The 21,214-nt window shown below is 38.3% G+C and overlaps 1 protein-coding gene across 2 annotated transcripts in view; it reads right to left on the reverse strand.

Moving 5' to 3' along the window:
- The window catches only part of LMLN (leishmanolysin like peptidase), a 58,749-nt gene extending 37,922 nt beyond the window's left edge, over nt 1-20,827 (reverse strand). The window contains exons 1-6 of one of the 2 annotated variants that reach the window (XM_003341192.3): nt 20,621-20,827; nt 14,202-14,299; nt 11,331-11,361; nt 7,663-7,745; nt 3,284-3,401; nt 1,005-1,183 (exon numbers count right to left, since the gene is read on the reverse strand). In XM_003341192.3, the coding sequence (XP_003341240.2) occupies nt 1,005-1,183; nt 3,284-3,401; nt 7,663-7,745; nt 11,331-11,361; nt 14,202-14,299; nt 20,621-20,788 (677 nt within the window). In that variant the 5' untranslated portion in view covers nt 20,789-20,827. The remainder of the gene's footprint in view (nt 1-1,004; nt 1,184-3,283; nt 3,402-7,662; nt 7,746-11,330; nt 11,362-14,201; nt 14,300-20,620) is intronic. The other variant, XM_056793585.1, reaches the window with a different exon arrangement.
- Between the last annotated feature and the right edge of the window lie 387 nt (nt 20,828-21,214).

Genomic DNA, 21,214 nt, shown 5'->3' on the forward strand with positions numbered 1-21,214 from the left:
AGCAGAAATATGAATAATCTTAATCACTAATCTTAGTCCTGAAGAACATATCATGAAATGCGTTATCCCCCTCTTAGCAAAATGGGGATTAAAGGAACAACACAGTGCCTATAGTCAGATGACATAGTCACTGTATCAGTGGTTTTTCTTTTTGCAAAGAAGCATCCATGAAGCGGGAAGAGAGGACGAAGAGGAGTGTATCTAGATATGACTAATGGGGGAAAAAAGAAACCAACAAATTTTACATTTAAAAAAAAGAGAACTAAGTCTGATCTTGGTTCTCTCCTTCAGTCAGATCTAAGAGCATGGCATTTCCCCATGCTCTGAAGGGACTAGAGTAATGATCTACCTCAGAGAAGGGAAAAGACTCTTTGATTACTTCAATAAATTGGAAATACCTCTGAGGTAGACCTTTGGCCAATGGCAAAGGAGAAATTTTGAAGGAAGTGACCAAAGAGGGATTAAATGGGTTTAAGAAACTCATTCTGAACTTTCACCGTGAGAACCACAATAACTATGTTTCATCAAATTGTGAAACATGTCTATTGTCCAGGAATGCTATAACTCTGACTCCAAAATTGAATGGGTTAGAGAAAGGTTTTCTGAGTCTTTGGGTGGCTCTGCCCATCTTTAGCCCACTCTAAGCAGAAATTCTTATATTAGAACAATATAAAATTAACAAAAATTGTTTGTGACAGGCTTGTGTCCATGACCCAAAGTACAAAATTTTCTTTCATGGTGGGAAGCAACAGCAATGCAAACAAAATTTTAAAAAAGAAAGGGAATCAATGAAACATTTTAAATTATAGAACAAAACAATTCAGAAAGAAATGCAAACAGGGCAATTTTGTTACTTCCTTATTAAATTTAATATACATTTTAAGAAACAAATTACACAGTTAAGCTCAAGGTTTTATATTCCTTTTTTGGTTCATTATATATTAAAATATTAAGTTTATAATAATATTAAAAAAAAACAAAGTAAATTTAGGATTAAGAGTTACCTGTCCATCTCTGCTTCTTGCTGGCAATAGGCTGCATAAGCGATGATATTCTCTTGGCTGCACCTTTCAGTGGTTAGAGCACTGACATACAGCACAAAATCTGCATCCTTAATACCATCACTGCCAGGCAATCCCAATGATCCACACATACTTTTGGGTTCACGACAAACCCAACATGGCTGACCCAATGAAGTTTCAAGGGAAAACAAAAATAAACATGCTATTAATTGACTTTTTAAAAAAATTTCCCTTCTGTATTAGAATCGATATTAACTGGTTCCAGAAGAGCAGTAGTGGCTAGGCAATTGGGGTTAAGTCAATGGGGGTGACTTGCCAGGGTCACATAGCTAGGAAATATCTGAGGTCAGCAAGCTGTCCCCTATTAGTTGACTTTTGAAAACATATACAGAAACCCAAACTAGAAATACAGTACCAACTTTTCTATAATATGCCATATCAAGGTTCATATTTCACTGTTGCACAGAATCTGAGTTGGAAAGGACTGGAAAGTCACTTAGCCTGGCCTCTTTCTTCTACTCATCACATCTCTAAATTTTCTATTGGCTTTGTGCTTACTTAAGTCACTAGTTTCAGTTACTATGATTATATCTCTTTAAGTCTCAATTAAAATATTACAAATGACTGGGATTTGTAAACATTGCAAATGATCTTCAGAAAAGGGACAAATTGAGACAAAACTGATAAAAAGCCACTATATATTTCCTATGTCGATTATGTTTTTCAAAAAATTATGAAGGCACAACTAGGTGGCTATTCTGCCTTGGAACCAATACTTGGTATCCATTCTAAGACAGAAGGTAAGGGTTTGAAAACAAAATTATGAGAGGTAGCTTCTGAGTCAAGCCATAGGAATTCAAGTCTCAACTCTGACACAGTCAAATAACTTCCCCAGGGCCCAGGAAACTTTCTAAGACTGGAAGTTGAACAACAATTTGAGACCATGAGTGGTAGAAAGAGATTTCACACCATAAGTTCTCTATTTCAGTGAAATCATAGGTTTAGATGAAAAAAAGTTTAAAGCTTAATAAAAGAATAAAGTTTTACTGTTTTTAAAAGCATATGGTGGGGCAGCTGGCTGGCTCAGTGAATTAAGAGCCTGGAAATGGGAGGTCCTAGGTTCAAATCTGATTTCAGACACTTAAAATCTTAGAAATTGTTTTAAAATTCTTTATATCAAATGGTGCCTTTAGATCTTATGCCTTTTACTAGTTAGCAGATATTAGACAAACTGTATTTTCCCTGTGCCCTTCCTCTCAGTAGCCAAGCCTGAAGGGAGGGAGTAGTCCTGGGACACAATGACTTTATCTCCTTTGATAAGAGTCTGAAAGGCTGAGAAAAGACTCCAAAGCACCCAAAAAACCAGAAAGCTAGACAAACAGGACTTTGGTGGGAACCTTGCCCAGGTACACAAAGGATCCTTTGCATTCCTTCCCAGCCCCTGCCCCTGGGAGGAATGGGAGGAATGAGAATTCCCAGCATGAGAAGAGGGAATCTCCCAAACCTTCAATAAAATCTAGCAACCTGAATCTCTGGGGAGGGTTACAATTCCATTCCAGGTATGGCCTTTTCTGTGGCCTTCCACTTTCCCAATAGCCCTGGCTATACTATCTGTAACATCCTTAAATAAACACTTTTATGCCTTAAAAAGAAGGGGTCTGAACTATAATGCTTTGGGCAAGAACCAGCATCCTCTCTCACTTTAATTCTTCTACCTTGGGACCAATACACAGCATTGATTTTAGGAAGGAAGGTAAGGGTTTATTTAAAATATATGTACATGTGAGTATACGTGTATATATATATATATGAAAACATTACCCTGTTAATAAGTGTAGGATGAGGGCAGCTAGGTAGCACAGTGGATAGAGCACCAGGACTGGAGATGGGCTATCCTGGGTTCAAATGTGGCCTCAAGAGAGCTCCTAGCTATGTGGTCCTGGGCAAGTCACTTAACCCCCATTGTCTCGCCCTGGTCACTCTTCTGTCTTAGAATTGATACTAAGGAGGCAGTTGGGTGGCTCAGTAGATTGAAAGCCAGGCCTAGAGATGGGAGGTCCTAGGTTCAAATCTGGATTCAGATACTTCCCAGCTGTGTGACCCTGGGCAAGTCACTTGACCCCCACTGCCTAGCCCTTACCTCTCTTCTGCCTTGGAACCAATACTCAGTATTGATTCTAAGACAGAAGGTATGGGTTTAAAAGAAACTGATATTAAGACAAAAGGTAAGGGTTTAAAAAATAAGTGTATGGTGAAACTACCTGAAGATGCTCCTCAGGCACTCGGATGGGGCCACATTTGGTATGCTCTGCACAGGAATCTTTACAGTATCTGTGAGGGTCGTTTCTTTTTCTGATATACTGGTTTGTTGAGCATTGTCTTCAGTTCATTTGTACAGAAGTTATCATGAAGAGAAAAACAGTTGAGTCATAAGAGTTAAAAACACTGGGAAAACAAGAAGCTATGAGTGATTATTGTTACAAGTAAAACAAATTAACAATTTAAAATATCTGAGCTCTAATTCATAAGGCTAATTAATATTAGGAAGCCATAAAAACAAAACACACAAACACAAAACCACAAAAAACAGAACTGCAGATGCATACCCCTTTGTGTTCTATTAATATATTTTAGTTTGGTCTTTTAGTAATTGAATCAAAGGAAGAAGATCAATATCATAGGGTCTCTCTTCTCTTAGCCGTATAATTTAATTCCTAATTTGAGGCTTTTATAATCATACCATTATAACAGTATTGACAGACTTCACTACTCCCAAGGTCTCTAATATATATATCTTCTGTGCTAAGGGAAAAAGACTACCCCACTAAATTCATTCATAGAAGCTCAATAAATGAGTAAGCTGTAGCCCAGCACCTGAAATTCTACAAGTACACAGACTGGGTTCAATCTCAGGAGTAATATCCCAAATCATTTTTTCTTTAGCTTATATTGGTCCCACACCCAGAATTGTCTCTGGGAAATCTCAGACTATAGCCCAAATGGTATTTATGTTTCACGTTTACTTCCCAACAGATGGAGGTTAAAAATCCCAGGTCCTATACAAACACTCTAGAAAAAAAAAATCACATAATTGGTACAGGATAGCTTTTACTCCTTTCCATATAAAACACAGAAAACCCATAAAGGACTTAATAAAAAATTAGTATCGTTCTCCTATCTCTCTGATGAATCCTACTTTCCTCAAGATCCTACAATCCTCCAGAATCATCATCTCACTCCATAGTTTGTACTCCTCCAGGAAATGAAATTAATTAGGATTACAAGAGTAGGGCATGCCTCAATATTCTAGGGAGTCCCATTTTATTCATAAGATCCATACAGACATTCATCCTTACCATACCACACTTTGGGTTTTTGACTTACCCAAAAGAGAAACACCCTTGACATTGCTGAACTGGTAATATTCTACTCAGACTTATTTAATAACTGACAGCAATAGTGGAAGGCAAAAGTTCAAGTCATTTGCTCCCCACTATTGTCACTAACATTTCCTTGCTACTCAACCAGTGTCAGTGTATAATCTTCTTTTCGGAGAGGTTAGTACTGCTCAAGTACTCCTCTATCTCTCCAGAAAGTTGGATTCTCAAATTCTTGAAACCGTGTTGCTAGAGAGACAACCCTGAGGCTGGTGCTACCCAGGGAGTTCTCTTCTCTTGCTAAAGAGCTGGATTCAAGAACTGTAAAACTAAAGAAGTATTCTATCCTTTATCAAGGAGGCTAGGGATCAAGAATTCTCACCATTCAGAACATAATGTCCCACTTGCAACAGCTGCCATAACTTGGCTTAAACCATTGTCCCTCAAAGGCTGAGGCCAAGAACTTGAGTTCCATGAACTCTCCTCTCATGCCAAGTGAGAGCATGTGCAGGCACCAAATGCTTCTTTGTTTCAAAGAAACCATTAACACAGTCTGGTGGAGGATTTTCTCCAACTCAGGACCCAAATCCAGGTCCACTGTTAGCTCCATATTCTCTGATCTGTCTTCCAAAAATGGGAGAGGTGGGGAAGAGGGAAGAAGGAAAATTCATGTCTGCAATGAAGACTTCTTTTTATAGACCAGCTCAAAGTAGTGTTTTCAGCAAAATCAGTTTAAGCCAACCAATCCTCTTCTATCACTAAGACCTAAGACTTATTTCCACAAGATACTGGGGGAAGGGGAGGGAGGAGGAGGAGATTCTATACCATTAAAAGGAAGATACAATCTAAATTCCCATACAAGTAAGACTTGTATGATCATAAATTGAACTGATTTATATCTATTCAAATAGGGTTTCAGCTAGTTAGCTCAGTGGATAGAGAGCCAGGCCTAGAGATGGAAGGCTCTGGATTCAAATCTTGGACACTTTCTAGACCCTGGGCAAGTCACTTAATCCTATTTGCCAAGTCCTTACCACTCTTCTGCCTTAGAACCAATACTTTGTACCAATTCTAAGATGGAAAGGATTAAAAAAAAAAAGAATTTCAATATGTTTTGCAAACTAGGGTTTGCAAACTAGGAAACATATTAGTTTGCTAGAAAGGGAAAGAAAGAGAATTATGAAAGAATTCATAGAAAAGGCTATATTTGACCTCGGCCTAGAAGACATTCATTGTGACATTCTGTTTAGAAAAGAAATCTGAATGAAGTGTGAGCCTAGACACAGAATAAGAAAACACACAGGATAACTTCAGAAACAGTGAGGGTAGTGTGTCTGGAGTGTCAAGAGTATACTCATTCACTTATTAACTTCTTACCAAATACCTGCCACATGTTGTTTATCCTTCATTTTTAAAGAAGGCCAACAACATAACAGGACTTGTCTTGACTTGTGCAGGAATTTAATTTAAGGGGGGTGGGGGCAATTTCACAAAGTCATCAGACTCCTCTCTTCCAGAGTCATCAAAGTCTAATAGCTAGACAGAAGTCAAAATGCTGATGACCTCAGCTTCTTAAATGTCTAACCAAGCTTTAAGCGTTCCACAGCACCTGCTTCCACTGCCTTCATGACGACTGGAACAAATTGTTCTCCATCCCTTCCGCTGAAGTCTTCACTGTATGATTGAAAATTTGTTAACCCTAAAAAAGTACATATCCCAAGAGCCCACTGACTTCCTATCATTGCATACTTCCTGTAGACAGAGGATAAAGGGCGTGGGCTTTGGAGGCTCCTCCTCTCTGATGTAGAATCAGCAGTGATGGTGGTGAGTGGAGTTGACTAAAAAATGGCTAACCAGCCATGGGCACGTGGTCTTTATTTTGTATTTTCTTTATTCCTTGATTTCTAACGATCATTAATAAATCTCTTAAAATATAATATTATTATTGAGATTTAATTTTAACTTTCACATCATTTACTTGGGGTGGACACCCCCCTAACTCACCAATGAGTCTGAGACCTATCAGTTACCCTCAACCTGGTTTAGTCTGCCTGCTGAGATGGTTTACCATGTTGTGACCACTAAGCATGCCACAGCTTCCTGGAGCCAAAGGTGAGAGCTGGGAGGCAGGTGGATATCAAAGGAAGAAAAGCAGTCCTAAAAAGGACTCAGCAAGCCCTCACATTATTCTTTCCTGAATACTTCATACACCTGCTTCAACTAAATGCTACTTGAATATAATAAAATTTCAATAAAATCTTAAGTTTCGCTGCTAGGCAATGATGAAGAAAGGATATGGTCTATGTCTGCCATGGAGTTTACATGAAGAGTAAATGTAACAGAGAGATAGAAAAGGTAGGCAGGGTATAGAATCATGAAGGTCTTAAAAAAGCACATTAGGGAGTTTAAACTTTATGCTATTGGCAATGGGAACTACTTATGGCTCTTCAAATAGGGAGATGTACAACCAAAGGTATGAATACATTAGGAATATTCATCAAAGTAGACACTAAGGAGAAATGAATGATCTAAACAAATAGAAAAGAAAGAGAACCAGGATAACATAGAATTGGGGAAGACATGAGGAAAGGGATTCAAGAAAGTGGTTGTTGAAACAATTGTTTCAGCTATGTCTGATTCTTCATGATCCCATTTGGGGTTTTCTTGGCAAAGATGCTAGAGTGATTTGCCATTTCTTTCACCAGTTGATTTTACAGATGAAGAAGTAGAGGCAAATAGGGTTAAATGACTTGTTCAGGGTCACATAGCCAGTAATGTCTGAGGCTAGATTTCAACTCAGGACAATGAGTATTCCTGACTTCAGGCCTGGCACTGTGTCACCTATGTACCCCAAAAAAGTGGTAGCCCATGTCAAATGTTAAAATCATAAATAATAAAGACTATACTGAGGGAAAAGGAGGGAGTAGTACATACACTATGAACAAGATATCTTAAAGATATCACCATAAGCTAGGCATAGTAGGACACAAAACCATAATCCTTGCTATCAGAGAGGCTGAGATTGGTGGCCTGTTTAAATTTGGAAGTCCTACGCTACCAACTAGGTATTTAAATTTCACATCAATATAGTGAGCTCACAGAAGGGGCAAAACAACTCAGGCTAGAAGTGAAACAAGTCAAAGTTCCTTGCCAATCAACAACAGACTCAGGTCTATGAGTGACTGCAACACTTTAGCCTGGGTGTGCTAGAGAGACTCAAAAAAAAAAAAGCCACTATATTAAATGATGTTCATACAACATACCTGCTAAGCAAGATGGGGCCAGAACGTCTACGGACTTGAAATGTCTTCTCCAAATATGAAATAGCTTGTGGGAAAAGTTTATTCTAAATTTAAAAAAAATTTAACATTTTAGAAGAACACAACAAATTTAAAGTGAAGTTTACGATGAATGACTATGAAACAAAGAGAAATGTTCTACTCCTAGAAATTCAGGAAGCTATGGAAGTGAAGAGTATGAGAACTTATTAAGTCCTCTAGAAATTTCCCTTGCTTTCCAGTTGAACTTGAGACTAGGTAATACCATGTGCAAATATAATATTTCCACATTTTTTTCCTCCCTCCCCTCATTTTAACCACAGAAGCAAAAAGTATACACCTCAAGCTTGTACATCTTAGGCCTGTGATGGCAAACCTATTGCACACATGACAAAGATGGCACATAGAGACCTCTCTGTGGGCATGAATACCATCACCTGGAAGTTAGTTACTAGAAAGCCAGAGGGTCTCCGGAGGAACTGCTAACTTCCCCCCTTCTCCACTGCACGCACCTCCCTGCTCCTCTCTCCAGTAGTCCAATGGAAGTGCTTACTCCCTCCCTTTCTCCCATCCCTGTCTGGGATAAAGCAGGGCAGTGAGGGAAGGGTACTTGTTCAAAGGGAGGAGGGGCAGGTGGCACAGCACCCAGTCTTGAGGGGCAGGGCATGGCATGAAGTGTTAAAAGGTTCACCATCACTGTCTTAGACACTGCAGCTTACAATTAAACCAGAAGATACAATCCAAAATCCCACCCAGAGAAATTAATCTCCTTGTAAGATCATATATTGTATTGATCTATTTGTTTCTATTCAGGGAATTCAAGTTTGCAAAGAAGGAATAAGCTAGGCCCCAAACCAACTAAGAAATCCAACTATAGGGCATCTGGGAAAATATACATAACTGATTTCAATGATCCCAAGCAGCTCACTAATGCAAAAGTCTATCTCTCTAACACAAATACTCTCTCAGTGATGGCTATGCTGCTATTATTCATGGTATACCAAACTTGGGAGAATCAAAAATACAAATAACCCTAAGAGCAATGGAAAGGTCACAGGATAAAAAAATTAAGGGTTAGAAGGTATCTTTGGGAATCACCTAGTCCAACCCTCTTATTTTCCAGATAAGGAAACTAAAGATCAGAGAAGTTAAGTCACTATCAGTCAATCAACATAAATTAAATATCTATTATGTGCCAAACACAGCACTGGGATACAAATATTAAAAGCACAGTCCCTGGCTTCAAGGAGCCTACAATCTAAAGAAAAAAATGCCATACACAAAGGGAAGTTGTAGAGGATTGGGAAAAAGAAGAAGGGATGGGAGGATTGGTGTAAGAGTCCAAAGAAATATAACCAGATGGGAATCACAGAGATAGCTGCGAAAGGTGCCTCCATTAAATGGAGGTTTTGTGAGATAGACCATTACTCGCCCCTCCATTCAGTGATTCCACGGGCATAGGTTATTGAAGAGGTGTGAGTGCCAAGGCTGATACGAACTTGCAGAAGTATAAGGCTGCTAGGGGCATGAGTGTCTGGGGTTGCACTGCCAATACCCAGGGCAGGAATTGAACCCAGGTCTCCCAAACTCTAAATCTATCACTTTCACCTCTATGCCACACTGGTTCTTAGTACCCATTGGGCTTTAGGTAGCTGCCCATGAGGATATGCGTGAAGGGAACAACACAAAAGACGGCATCACAAATATGAACAACTAGACAAGGAAGTAAATGGTTCATATAATAAGAGTAAGGCACAATAGAGGGAATTCCAGAGTGTGACCCTGGTGTGCCCAAAACATTCAGGGCCAAAGGAACCCTTTGACACTTTGAGTAGGTCGATGATGGAAGGATATATAGCTAAAAATCAGAGAGAATAAAGAGAGGGGCTATTACTACACTCCAAAGCACTGAGCTTCCCATGAAGTATAGTGGGAATAGTTTTAAAATTGCAGTCAGAAAATACTGCCTGACAAGTGCCATTCTGAGTGACTATTTCAAGTCTTCAATGTCTTTCTAATAACTACTTAACTGACTCCAACATTACAATGTTTTACTGCTTGTTTAGAAAACTTACTTTTATCTCACAACTTTTTTTCCCCTTGAAAAAAAATTTATTATGAATTTTACAGTCACTAACACAAACATTTCAATATTCAAAGATAAAAAGAAAGGATTATTCATAAAACTGGCTATACAGTTTCCTGTAGCTCATCACAAACTGTCTTAAAATAAATTGTTGGACTCAAATGAGAATATTGCTATTCATTATAATGAAAACAAGAGTTAAGAAACCTACAAAGACTGCTTCCCCAAGGGGCAGGTAGTTAGCTCAGTGATAGAATTCTAGGCCTGGAGTTGGGAAGTCCTGGGTTCAAAATGGCCTCAGACACTTCCTAGCTATATAACCAAGGGCAAATCATAACCCCAACTGCGTAGTACTTACTGCTCTTCTGCCTTGGAATCAATACTTATTATCAATTCTAAAAAGGTAAAGGCTTTTTAAAAAATGATTCCCCAAGACTGCTCAAGACAATTCATTATCAATGGTCTAAGCTCTTCGAAGAGAGGTAAAGGTGGGAAGTAATGGGGAAAAATACTGGACTTGGAGGGATAACAGAACTGTTATGTCTTGCTTCCTACAATGACTGTGGAACTTTGTGGGAATCACTGAATTTCACTGAATAGCAGTGTCCCCTAAAAATAGGGACTATATGCCCTATAAAAGTATTGGTCTCACTGGGATTTGGTGTGTGTCCACCAAGATAATGTATGCAAAATACTTTCCAAACCTTAAAGAAACTTAAATGTCTATTTTGATTATTGTTAATAGTGTTCTCTGAGCACTTTCTGGCAGAATTCCTTTCTGCCCTTATCAATATGGGCACACCTTGATCCCATTATAAAAGCAAAGAGAATGTTGGTAAGCAATCAGAGCAAATATGGAGTACAAAAATTCATTAAAAAATGAATAATTATTCATCAAAACTGAGTTTGTTATTAATAGCAATAACAATAGCTCACATGTGTATGGTACCTTATAGACTAGAAAATACTTTCATATTATCTTAATTAAGCCTCAAAACAACCATTCATGGTGAATAAAGCAGACATTATTATCCCCATTTTACAGAGAAGGAAGCAGATTCCTTTGGGGGCTGGAAGGAAGTATCTGTTTCTGAATTCATCTCTCAGCCTTCCCTGAGAAAATCATAAAAGGGTGACTTCCATTACTGCAGAGAACTCTTTCTTTCCACCGGGACAGTTTTTATATCTGTTTTTATTTATCTGACAACACATTCTGCTATTAAAGCTCTAGTTCTCTATTTGTTTTCTATATACTACAACATATTCTACATTGTTCACAAAAAAAGTCAAAGCCTTCAGAAATCCCTCTGGAAAGTGATAACATTCTACCTATCTCTAGCAGCCCAGAACAGTAATCCTGGTTCAGGATAAAGAGATAGCCAAGGCTTTAGAGAGTCAAGTCTAATAATATCCTAATCCTCCCTAATGAGATTATATAACCCTTTTAAAATGTCCTTGTCATTGAGATGTCAAGTGAAGCCCTAAAATTTCTCCTGTGATACCTGATCCACATTTCTAGAAATACCTTTTGGTCAGTTGTTCACAGAGGACAATATATATTACCTACCTTTATAAGGTGCTTTTTCTCAGGAAGCAACCTGAAAAAAAATAACATAAGAATATAAAAAAATCCCATGTTAGAAATTACTAGAGAAAAAATATGGTAGTAGTCAATGTTAGAGGGGTTTTGGATAGATAGCGACTGATATAAGGTTGGCAGAGCTGAGAATCAATCAAAAAGCATTCATGGGGGCAGCTGGGTGGCTCAGTGGTTTGAAAGCGAGGTCTAGAGACAGGAGGTCTCACAGCCTACCCCTTACTACTCTTCTGCTTTGCGTAAGGATTAAAAAAAAAATTGTTTTTTAAGCATTTATTAGTTGCCTATTCAGGGCTAAGCACTGGGCCAGGTGTTAGGGATACAAAGGAAAAACTGAGCTTACGGAGCACAAAAAGCAGCTTACAGAGTGAGAAAGCATGTTCATATATAGGAATAAATAAAATAGACACAAGGCAATCTTGTGGGGATCCTACTGGCATTTGGGAGAATCAAGAAAGGCTTCACAGCACTTGAACTGAAGAAAGGTCATGAAGGAAACTAGAAATTCTAAGGACAAGAGAGGGAAAAGTACATTCCAGATATGGGGGAGATGGCCAGTCCAAAGGCTCAGAAATGGAGTGTCATGTTCAAAACAGTAAGAAAGCAATGCTGACTAAAGCAGAGAGATAAAGGGAATATTCAGACTCTTTTTACCAAAGATTCCAGTGCTAGGCATATATCCTAAGGGTATCAAAGCTTAAAATAAAAATCCCATTTTGTAGTAGCAATAATTGTAGTCTCAAAAAAACAAGCAAAGTGGATGACCATTGACTGGGGAATGAATAAACAAAAGATGGCACATTAATGTAATGCAATATGTATCATAACAATTAATATGAAGTAAATAGAGAAAAGCCTTTTAATGAACCAAGGAAATATACAAACTAATTAAAATGTCAATGGAAAGAACAAGAAATCAAACTGAAGGTTATGAAATTCTAATGTATAAACTTGACACCAAAGAAGATCTGTAAGAATGTCCCCACCCCTTCTCCTCTTTGCATGGGTAGGGAATTATGGGTACATAATGCTGCACATATCAGACTTGATTGATGTGCTGGTTGGTTTTGTTAAACTGTTTTGTTCTCTTTATTCTTTGCTATAAGGAAATAAAGGTGATATAAAAATAAAATATACCACAAAAACTTTTTCATTAAAAAAATCACCTTCTTTTGTTTCACAAATGGTCTATCTTATTCAATCTATCTCTGACGATAGCAAAAAAGGATATGAAATAACTTGTTGGTGCCTAGGCCTTCCTCACTCAGGAATATCCAACTACCCATTTGCTCTACTAAACTTGTGCTGCCTGTCTTTTCTCATTGGTGAGATCCTCCTGGATAGAGTCTTTATTTTGTGAAGGGCCCTAAGGCAGCCCTTATTCTCCTTCTGGCATGGTTTCTGGCTTCTAAACTTCAACTCTTCCTTCTACCTTACCCTGGCCCTACTATAAGACCTAGGTACCAGCCCTCCCCTGATCCCCTTTTCACTTTTCTTTTATGTCCCCAATTAGAAAATGGGTTGAAGGCAGGGATTTTCTTTTTTCTGGTATTTGTATTCCCAGTACTTAGCGTAGTACTTGCATATAGTAAGCAATTAACAAACCTTATTTTCTTCCTTCTGAAGGAAGTAAGGGGATAAAGAGATAAAGTCTAATTATGGGAATTTAATGAATCACACGAATTCCATTTTGTGTGTGACTCAATTCTGGAGCTAACTCAGATCCTTTTCTATTCAATTTTGGGCCTCGTATAAATTCTGTCCTGTGAGAAAAGTTTATTCAATTGTGGGAACTAGGAGAAAACCTTATTGCATTGTTTGAATTGTGTGGCTGAGAAACCAGACCACCTGTACCTGCTGTTTAGACATCCTTAACCAAGGACACAGGTTATGTTGCCCAGAAACACAGATCCTAAGACGGATGAAAAGAGTTTTCTTATCATTATACATCTCCAACAATTTATATGTCTTATCTGAAAACTAGCCCATACTGATCAATCAGTTATTGTTTCCATGTTCCTTTGATTGTTTATAGATAATATGAGAGAAGTGGGACATCTTTTTCTGGTTTTAGAGAACTACACCTGTTCACTCTCCCCCTCCCAATTTGGAAAGCTGCCATTCTTTCATCCAGTTAGAAATCAGATTACCTAATGTTATGTTGTTTCCTGCTAATTAATTGGACTTATTTGATTAATTTTTAATGTGTAAGTCTGTTTCCCCTTGTATATGGGGTCCAGCCCTAAGCTGAGGAAGAGGCCTCACCCCAATTTGTTTGGCAATCAGCATGCATTGCTTAATAAATCAATATGCTCAGAAGATTGAACTGTTTGTTTCTTCAGTCATTTCATCTTTTCATTGTTACACTTCCTTCCTGTTTTCCATATTTTTTAATCTCAAAAGCCCAATAGTCTTAAAACAACCCTAATTTCTACTAGCATCAAATTAAGAACATAATTTAACTAGCTTCTTCTTTAATCCATTTATACTTTTATTTTTTACTAGGGTAAAGTATCCTATAAGTTTATTCCCTGATGTACAAGTTAGTAGTCCCTTTAGTTTTTAACCCTTATGCAATACTATCTAATTCAAAAGATATTCTGTAGGTTGTATGTGAGGGGACTTGGTCAACAAATCCACAATCATAGCTACATGTTTTAGGATATTAGACTTTAATAATAAAATCTAACAAGACTTTGGAATATTTTATACTTTGTTCCTATTTGGAAGTTGTTTCATCCCTTTATTCATTATAACTGTCTTCCTTATACATATTTTTGTCCAGTTTTGAATAATGATTACATTCTTAATTAAAACACCATGAAATAATACCGTACTTACTCTTCAATACTTTTATCATTAACAATCTTGATTCTTAAATGCTGATCAACATCTCTCTTCAGGACATGATTTGTTTTCAGATGAACCTTATATATGACCTGGAAACAAAAGGAATAAAAATGACTAACATAGTAAGCTATATGAGGTAGTTGGATGAGTCTTACAACTTAAATTATTATACTGAATTTATAAAACAAAAGCCACGTCATTCAAAACAAGAAGTAACTTCCCCAAGTTTCCCAAGTGCCAATATTCCCCAGGCAAATACTCTTTTTATCTTTAAAACGGCAAGTGATAAAAATTTGAAAAAATGTTATAGGAATTTATATGTACTAAAGATAGCAATTCCTAACAATATATCTTTTGCTCAGATCTGACCTTTGCCACTTACCACCTTGACCTGTGGACCTTTGGTAAGTCAGCTAATAGGTCTCAGTTCCCTCATCCATTAAAATGGGACTAGATGATCTTGAAGGACCCTAGGATCCAACATATAATAGTTTAATGCCACAGGCAATTCTCCAAGACCATAAACTGTAGAGGAGGTACTAAACTGTAGAGGAAGTACCTGCCTTGTACTGATAGATGTACCTTTCTCTTTAAGAAGTTCCTTTTTCCAAACAAATCATAGTTCTAGTTCCTATTTTTGTGTTTTTCATTTGTCTATTGTATTCTTCTCATGCAGATTTATAGTTTTGCTGTCTTGTACTCTTTGATAAAGAAAAAACAAATGGCAAATTAATTAAATGAAATCATTTTCCTCCCCCAAAAGTACACACTTCCCTCCAATTCTTTTAGATAAATTTTTGTATGGAGCTGAGAAAGAGACCAAAGGAAGTCTTTGTAGTACTAATGTACTTTTTTTTTAAACCCTTACCTTCTGTCTTAGAATCAATACTGTATAAGGCAGAAGAATGGTAAGGGCTAGGCACACAGGGTTAAGTCACTTGCCTAGGGTGACACAGCTAGGAAGTGTCTGAGGCCAGATTTGAACCCAGGACCTCCTGTCTTTGGGCCTGGCTCTCAATTCACTAAGCCACCCAAGCTGCCCCCCTACTAATGCTTTTATACAAATGTTTCATACTGTTAAAGCAAACAAATCAGGCCACTAATTTCAAATGAGTCAAATATAATTTCCTGACAATTCTTTCAAAGATTCTCAATACTAATTTTTTTTAAAATGGGAAACTTTGGGCAGGCAAAATGAAATAGATGTTTTATTATGGAAAAGACTTATTCAGGATCACTTTGACCAATCCTGAAACCTGCTCATCAGATTCTTTTTTATAACATCTTGTGGAACTGGAAGAGACCTTCAAAATCATCCCTGTTCTTTCACCCCTTCTTGCAAATAAGCAAACTTGAGACTGATTGGAGAATAGATTTATCTTCCTAATAAACCTAAATTTATTCTAATCCAGATCTCTGGAATCCTAACCTAGTATTATTTACATAACACCTCAGCTATCTCCTTTGGTGAATAAATATCGGATATAAGACTAACCACTCCAAAATCACTCAAGATTGACAACATAGTAGCCAATCTCTCCCCTACTTCCACTTGATTTCTAGAGGGAAGCCAAAAATGTTAGTGTTAAATAAAAATGCAGGCATTTTTTTTAGCTCTGAATTTTAGGTTTTTGTACAACCAAAACCAAAGTAACCAAGATTAGAAGGGAAACAAACTGGGGGAAAATTTTTTGTAGCAAATTTCTCTGATAAAGGTCTCATTTCTCAAATATATAGAGAACTAAGTATGATAATAAAGGAAAATGGTAAATGTTGGGGGGATGTGGTAAAATTGGGAGCACGAATGCATTGTTGGTGGAATTGTGAATTGATCCAACCATTTTGGAGGGCAATTTGGAACTATACTCAAAGAGCTATAGTAGCAAAGAAAAGTTCTTATGGCATTGAAAGGATACTGCTTCTGTGGTATTAGAAGGTAGTGATCTTGCCTCTTGGCTGGAATTTTCCTGTGTAACTGAGAAAACTCCAGATCACTCCTGGTTTAAGACAAGGTGCCACAAGGCCAGTGACCTCTGGCTGACAGTTTCTCCAGGGGTCTTTGAAGCCAAGTTTCTGACACTCATTACAAGAGGCTGTTGCAGCACCACATAGGTCCTTTAAAATGTTTCAGTCTTTCCTTATCTGTTCATTTGGGCTCCTTCCCTGAAGCCTGGAAATATGCCCAGAGGGCTCCCAGACTTAAAAAAAAAAAAACAAATCTTTCATTTCTCCCTTCCATTCTCAAAGCTCTTTATTTATACCTTCCTTTTCATAGCCAAACTCCTAGAAACCACCACCTTTACTCACAGTTTCTATTTCCTCATCATCTACATAAGGTATAGTCCTTTACAATGTCTTTGCACTTCACCATTCAATTGAAACAATTCTTTATTTTTTTTTTTAACCTTTGCCTTCCATGTTAGAATCAATACTGTGTATTGGCTCCAAGGCAGAAGAGCAGAAAGGGCTAGGCAATAAGGGTTAAGTGATTTGCCCAGGGTCACACAGCCAGGGATAAATAATCTTTTAACTGCTAGAGGTAAAAATCTTTTCTCAGACCTCATCAAGATCTCTCTGAAGAATTCAACACAGCTGATCTTCCCATTCTGACTGATCTCTCCCCTGCATTTTTCTGACACATCCTGATTTTCTTTCTTCTGAACACTCCTTTATGAAATCATCTTACTTGTGCCCCATTCCCCCACTGTGAGTATAACCCAACAGTCTATGCTGAGCCCTCTTCTGAATCAGATTCAGAAAAGGGAGAGACCTTAGAGGTCATCTAGTCCAACCTCTGTATTTTATTGATAAGCAAAATGAAGTCTATAGAGGTTAAAAGTTCAAAAAGTAATTAAGGAGCAAAATTGAGATTTAGACCTATGTCCTCTATTTCCAAATCCAGCAGTTTTTCTGTTACATTGCATCTAACAAGCTTTCATGAGTTTAGCTTTTATTGCTCAAATCCATATAGAGGTAGGAACTAGACCCAGATATCACTGGTGTAAGGAACTCCCAAATAAGGAAATTCCCTTTACCAAAGAAAGTTTGTACCTTCCCTGAAATTTATAGCTTTAACTACTGTGCTGTAAGTAATGATGATCTGGAGGATTTCTATAAGAACTGGAAGAACCTCCAGGAACTGATGCTGAATGAAATTAACAGAACCAAGAGAATATTATACACAGGAAGTGAAACATCATAGAATAATGCAATGTAAAGGACAAGGCAATCCTAAAGGACTTATGAGAAAGAATGTTATCCACATAGAGAAAAAGAACTGTGGGAGTAGAAACATAGAGGAAAAACAAATGACTTCTCATTTGTTTATATGGTTATATAATTGGGGATTTGGGTTAAAAGATTGCTCTATTGCAAAAATGAATAATTTGGAGTGGGCAGTTGGGTGGCTCAATGGATTGAGAGCCAGGCCTAGAGACGGGAGGTCCTAGGTTCAAATCTGACCTCAGATACTTCCCAGCTATGTGACCCTGGACAAGTCACTTAACCCCAACTGCCTAGCCCTTACCACTTTCCTGCCTTGGAACCAATACACAGTATTGATTCTAAGATGGAAGGTAAAGGTTATAAATTAAAAAAAAAAAAGAATATGGAAATAGGTATATGACATTTGTATAACCCAGTGAAAGTGCTTATTGGGTCCAAGAATAGGGAGGGGAAAAGGGAGGGGAAGAAAATGAATTATGTAAGCATGGAAAAATATTTTTTAAAAGAAAAAAAATTAGAGCTTTAAAGGTGGAGTTCTTAACCTGAGGTCAAAGAACTTTTTTTTAAAAAACATTTAAATTGATAACTAACAAAGCAACACAGTGGAACAGAAAAAGCACTGAAAAAGAGTCAAGAGATCTGAGTTTGAATTCTGCCTGCCACTTTCTGTAAAATAAGATTGGCATGATTTCAAGGGACCAACATATTTTTAAATGTGGCCAATGTGAGAATTTGTTTTGCTAGGCTATGCATATTTATTACAAGAGTTTTTGTTTTTCTTAAATGAGGTTTGTTCTTTTACCATTTGGCTAATTCTGATTTTTAAAGAGTTATTTTCTTCAGTAATTTTTGTGACTCTTACTAAGCTGTTAAATTTTCTTTGCAAAATTTTCTCTTATTACTCTAATCTCTTTCTCCAATTTTTCCTCTAGTGCTTTTGTGTTTTTCTTTTTATTCACGGAAGGGGGGATGCAGTAAGGAAAGAAAATAAATGCTTATTAATGGAAAAATTAAAAATAGAACAAAATTAGGGAGTGAGACAAGGTATATGACTTCTAGGATCCCTTCCAGAATTAGACTTATTGATCCCATGAATCTATTTTTCCACACTGATTTCCCATTATTCTATGTTTTAGTTAAAATAGTCTACTTGATGTTCTCTATGTATCACATTCCATGACCCCTTTGTTTATTCTCATCTCTGTCTCCCAGTATCCTTTAATCCCTTCAAGGTTCATTCAATTCAAGTGGCCTTTTACCATTCCCTAAATTGTTATTGCTCCCCCTAGAAATCAAATACCATCTCTGGCCTCTTCAATCATCATTGAGGGAAGCATTCTCTCTGGAGAAGGGGTCTGCTATCCTCACTACTAACAACAGAACTACCAAATAATTACCACTGAATGACATGTAAGCCCAAGAATTTGGAAATAGCAATCCTGTCCTGTTGTTCTCCCTTAGACCTTTTTCCAGTCTAGGTTTAGCAGCAGTAACCATCCATGGCAGCAATGCTTGTGGGTGATGAATATTGTAACTGCTTTTCTAGGTATTTTAAATCCCAACTTCCTCAGCACCCAAAAGTACAGAAGACAGAGAAAATAAGTTATTACCACCAATGGTGTGGTCCTTGGCTTTGTCAAACAGCTCAGAAATAGATACAGTTTTATCAGTGGAAATGATACATTCTTACCTACATTGTCTCTGTATTCTAAAGAGGATGAAGTCTTTATATCTGACTTTCAGCTTGAAACCTTCTCTATGTGTTGTCTCCCCTATCAGAATGTGAGCATCTTCAGACCAGTGGTTGCCTTGCTTTTCTGTACCCCCAGAGCTAAGGGTATGACTCTGTCCCCCTCTAAACCCTCTAAATATGAGACCTCAAATTCTGCTCCCCTTCTTCCTCTCTACCTCCAGCATTCTTCCATCTCCATCTCCTTAAATGCTTCCGATTCCACTCCAATCTGTGGTAACCTGAGTAACTTTCCCCCCCTCCCTATTCTCTTCCCCATGCCACTACTCCATCCCTGACCTTGACAGTCTACTTCTATATCCTCTCCACATTTGCACCCCATTTTTCCTGTATTTTCTGTGCCCTTTGCCCCTATACCCTCTATGCTTTATTAAAGCACAATTGCAGCCTCACTTCTCATGACCATCATGACCTTTACCCACTAGAATTTGAGAGTTCCTGTCCCATTTTTATAATTTTAAAATTAATTAGCAATCCAATTCTTCCTTCCTGGACCACATTCCCTCCTCACCTTCAGCCTTTTACTTCATCTTACAGAAAGTATTTCCTGAAACAGTCCCCACACCCCTCCCACACTCACTCTCCACCCAAACTATTCAAATGTTATCTTTTTCTATCCTCAAACAGCCTAGGGGAGGGGCTAGTATAGTCTACATTTCACTTATCAAGTAATAGATAAAGAGGTAAAGAGACTAGCTCACAGTCTCAGCTAGTGCAGGATTTGTATTCAAGTCTTCAGGCTCTTAATCCACATTAAAAACCTAGCAGCCTACCCACATGAATGACCTTTTATTTAATTGCTTTGTATTAATTTTATATTCACTGCCCATATTTTGACACCTGTGCACTTCTCTCTCGGGTGTCAGGATGTAACCTTCAAGCAAGCAAGGAAGGATTGTTTTACATTTGTATCTCCTTAGCACCTAGACAAGTGCCAGGTGAATCTAGTCAATACTTGTTGATTGATCGATTGGAATCCTGACCCTATTTTAACTTGCTGCTGACAAAATATCAAACAGAAAAGGTTTTTTTTTTCCTTCATTCTTTCTTTGATTCATTCTTTTTTCTCCTTAAATCCTTTCTTCCTTCCTTTCACTTTCATTCTTTCTTTTTTCCTTTGATTCTTTTTCTTCCTATCTTTCCTTCTTTTCTTATTTTTGAAAGTCAAAAGCTCCAATTCATTTGTAAAACGAGCCAATGTCTGCCCTCTCTCGGGGATGCCCCATCCGACAGGATGCGGGAACTCTTCCTCTCTCCCTAGACAGTTCGAAGGAAAGCGCTTTATTAACCTGAAAGCGCGAATGAATGAGAATTACCATCCGCAGCCCCACGGGTCGGGCCCCGTCGCCCGTGATTCTGTTCCCGCTCCAATCCCGCCCGGCGTCTCGATGCCGAGCCCACTCCCTGCACCTCGGCCGGGCTCTGGCATCCTTACCTCATCGGCAGAGGGGACGCGGTGCTGGCAATGGGAGCCACCGCTCAGGGAAACCGAAGAGGAGGCGGCGATGCTCGGCCGAAGACCGGTCAGAAAGAGCAGCAAGGTCCACAGAGGTCCACTCGGGCGCCGCCCGCCCGGGCCGCCGCCGCCTGCTTCGGCTGCCATCTTTAAATGCTACCCAGCGTTGTTACCATGGAGCGCGTGACGCTATCTGCCCGCGTACGTCTACTGTACGCCCTGACGTCACTGCCTGCCTAAAGAAGGAGGTCTCTGATTGGCTTGGAGTCACAGGTAGGAGGCGGGCTTTGTTAATGCGTTAGTTTCCTTCGAATTGTATTGTACTATTCTTCCTCGAATTGTACGAATAAAACATAATTTAAAAAAAACACAACTATTTGTACGTGTTTATTCGTGCTCTATGGAAGTGGGAAGCGGAACACCATTACCTGTGAAAAGCTAGAGGATTACGCTGAGGATGATGGAGGAGAGGCTCTCGATGCAATGCATTATTCAAGATCAAGAGCAAACAATGTCATTGAGGAAATCCCTGACCGAAAGAGAAGATGAGCTGAGTTTGTATACAGCGCGAGG

This window comes from Monodelphis domestica, chromosome 4 (genome assembly GCF_027887165.1).
Source record: "Monodelphis domestica isolate mMonDom1 chromosome 4, mMonDom1.pri, whole genome shotgun sequence".
In the NCBI taxonomy this organism is placed as follows: Eukaryota; Metazoa; Chordata; class Mammalia; order Didelphimorphia; family Didelphidae; genus Monodelphis; species Monodelphis domestica.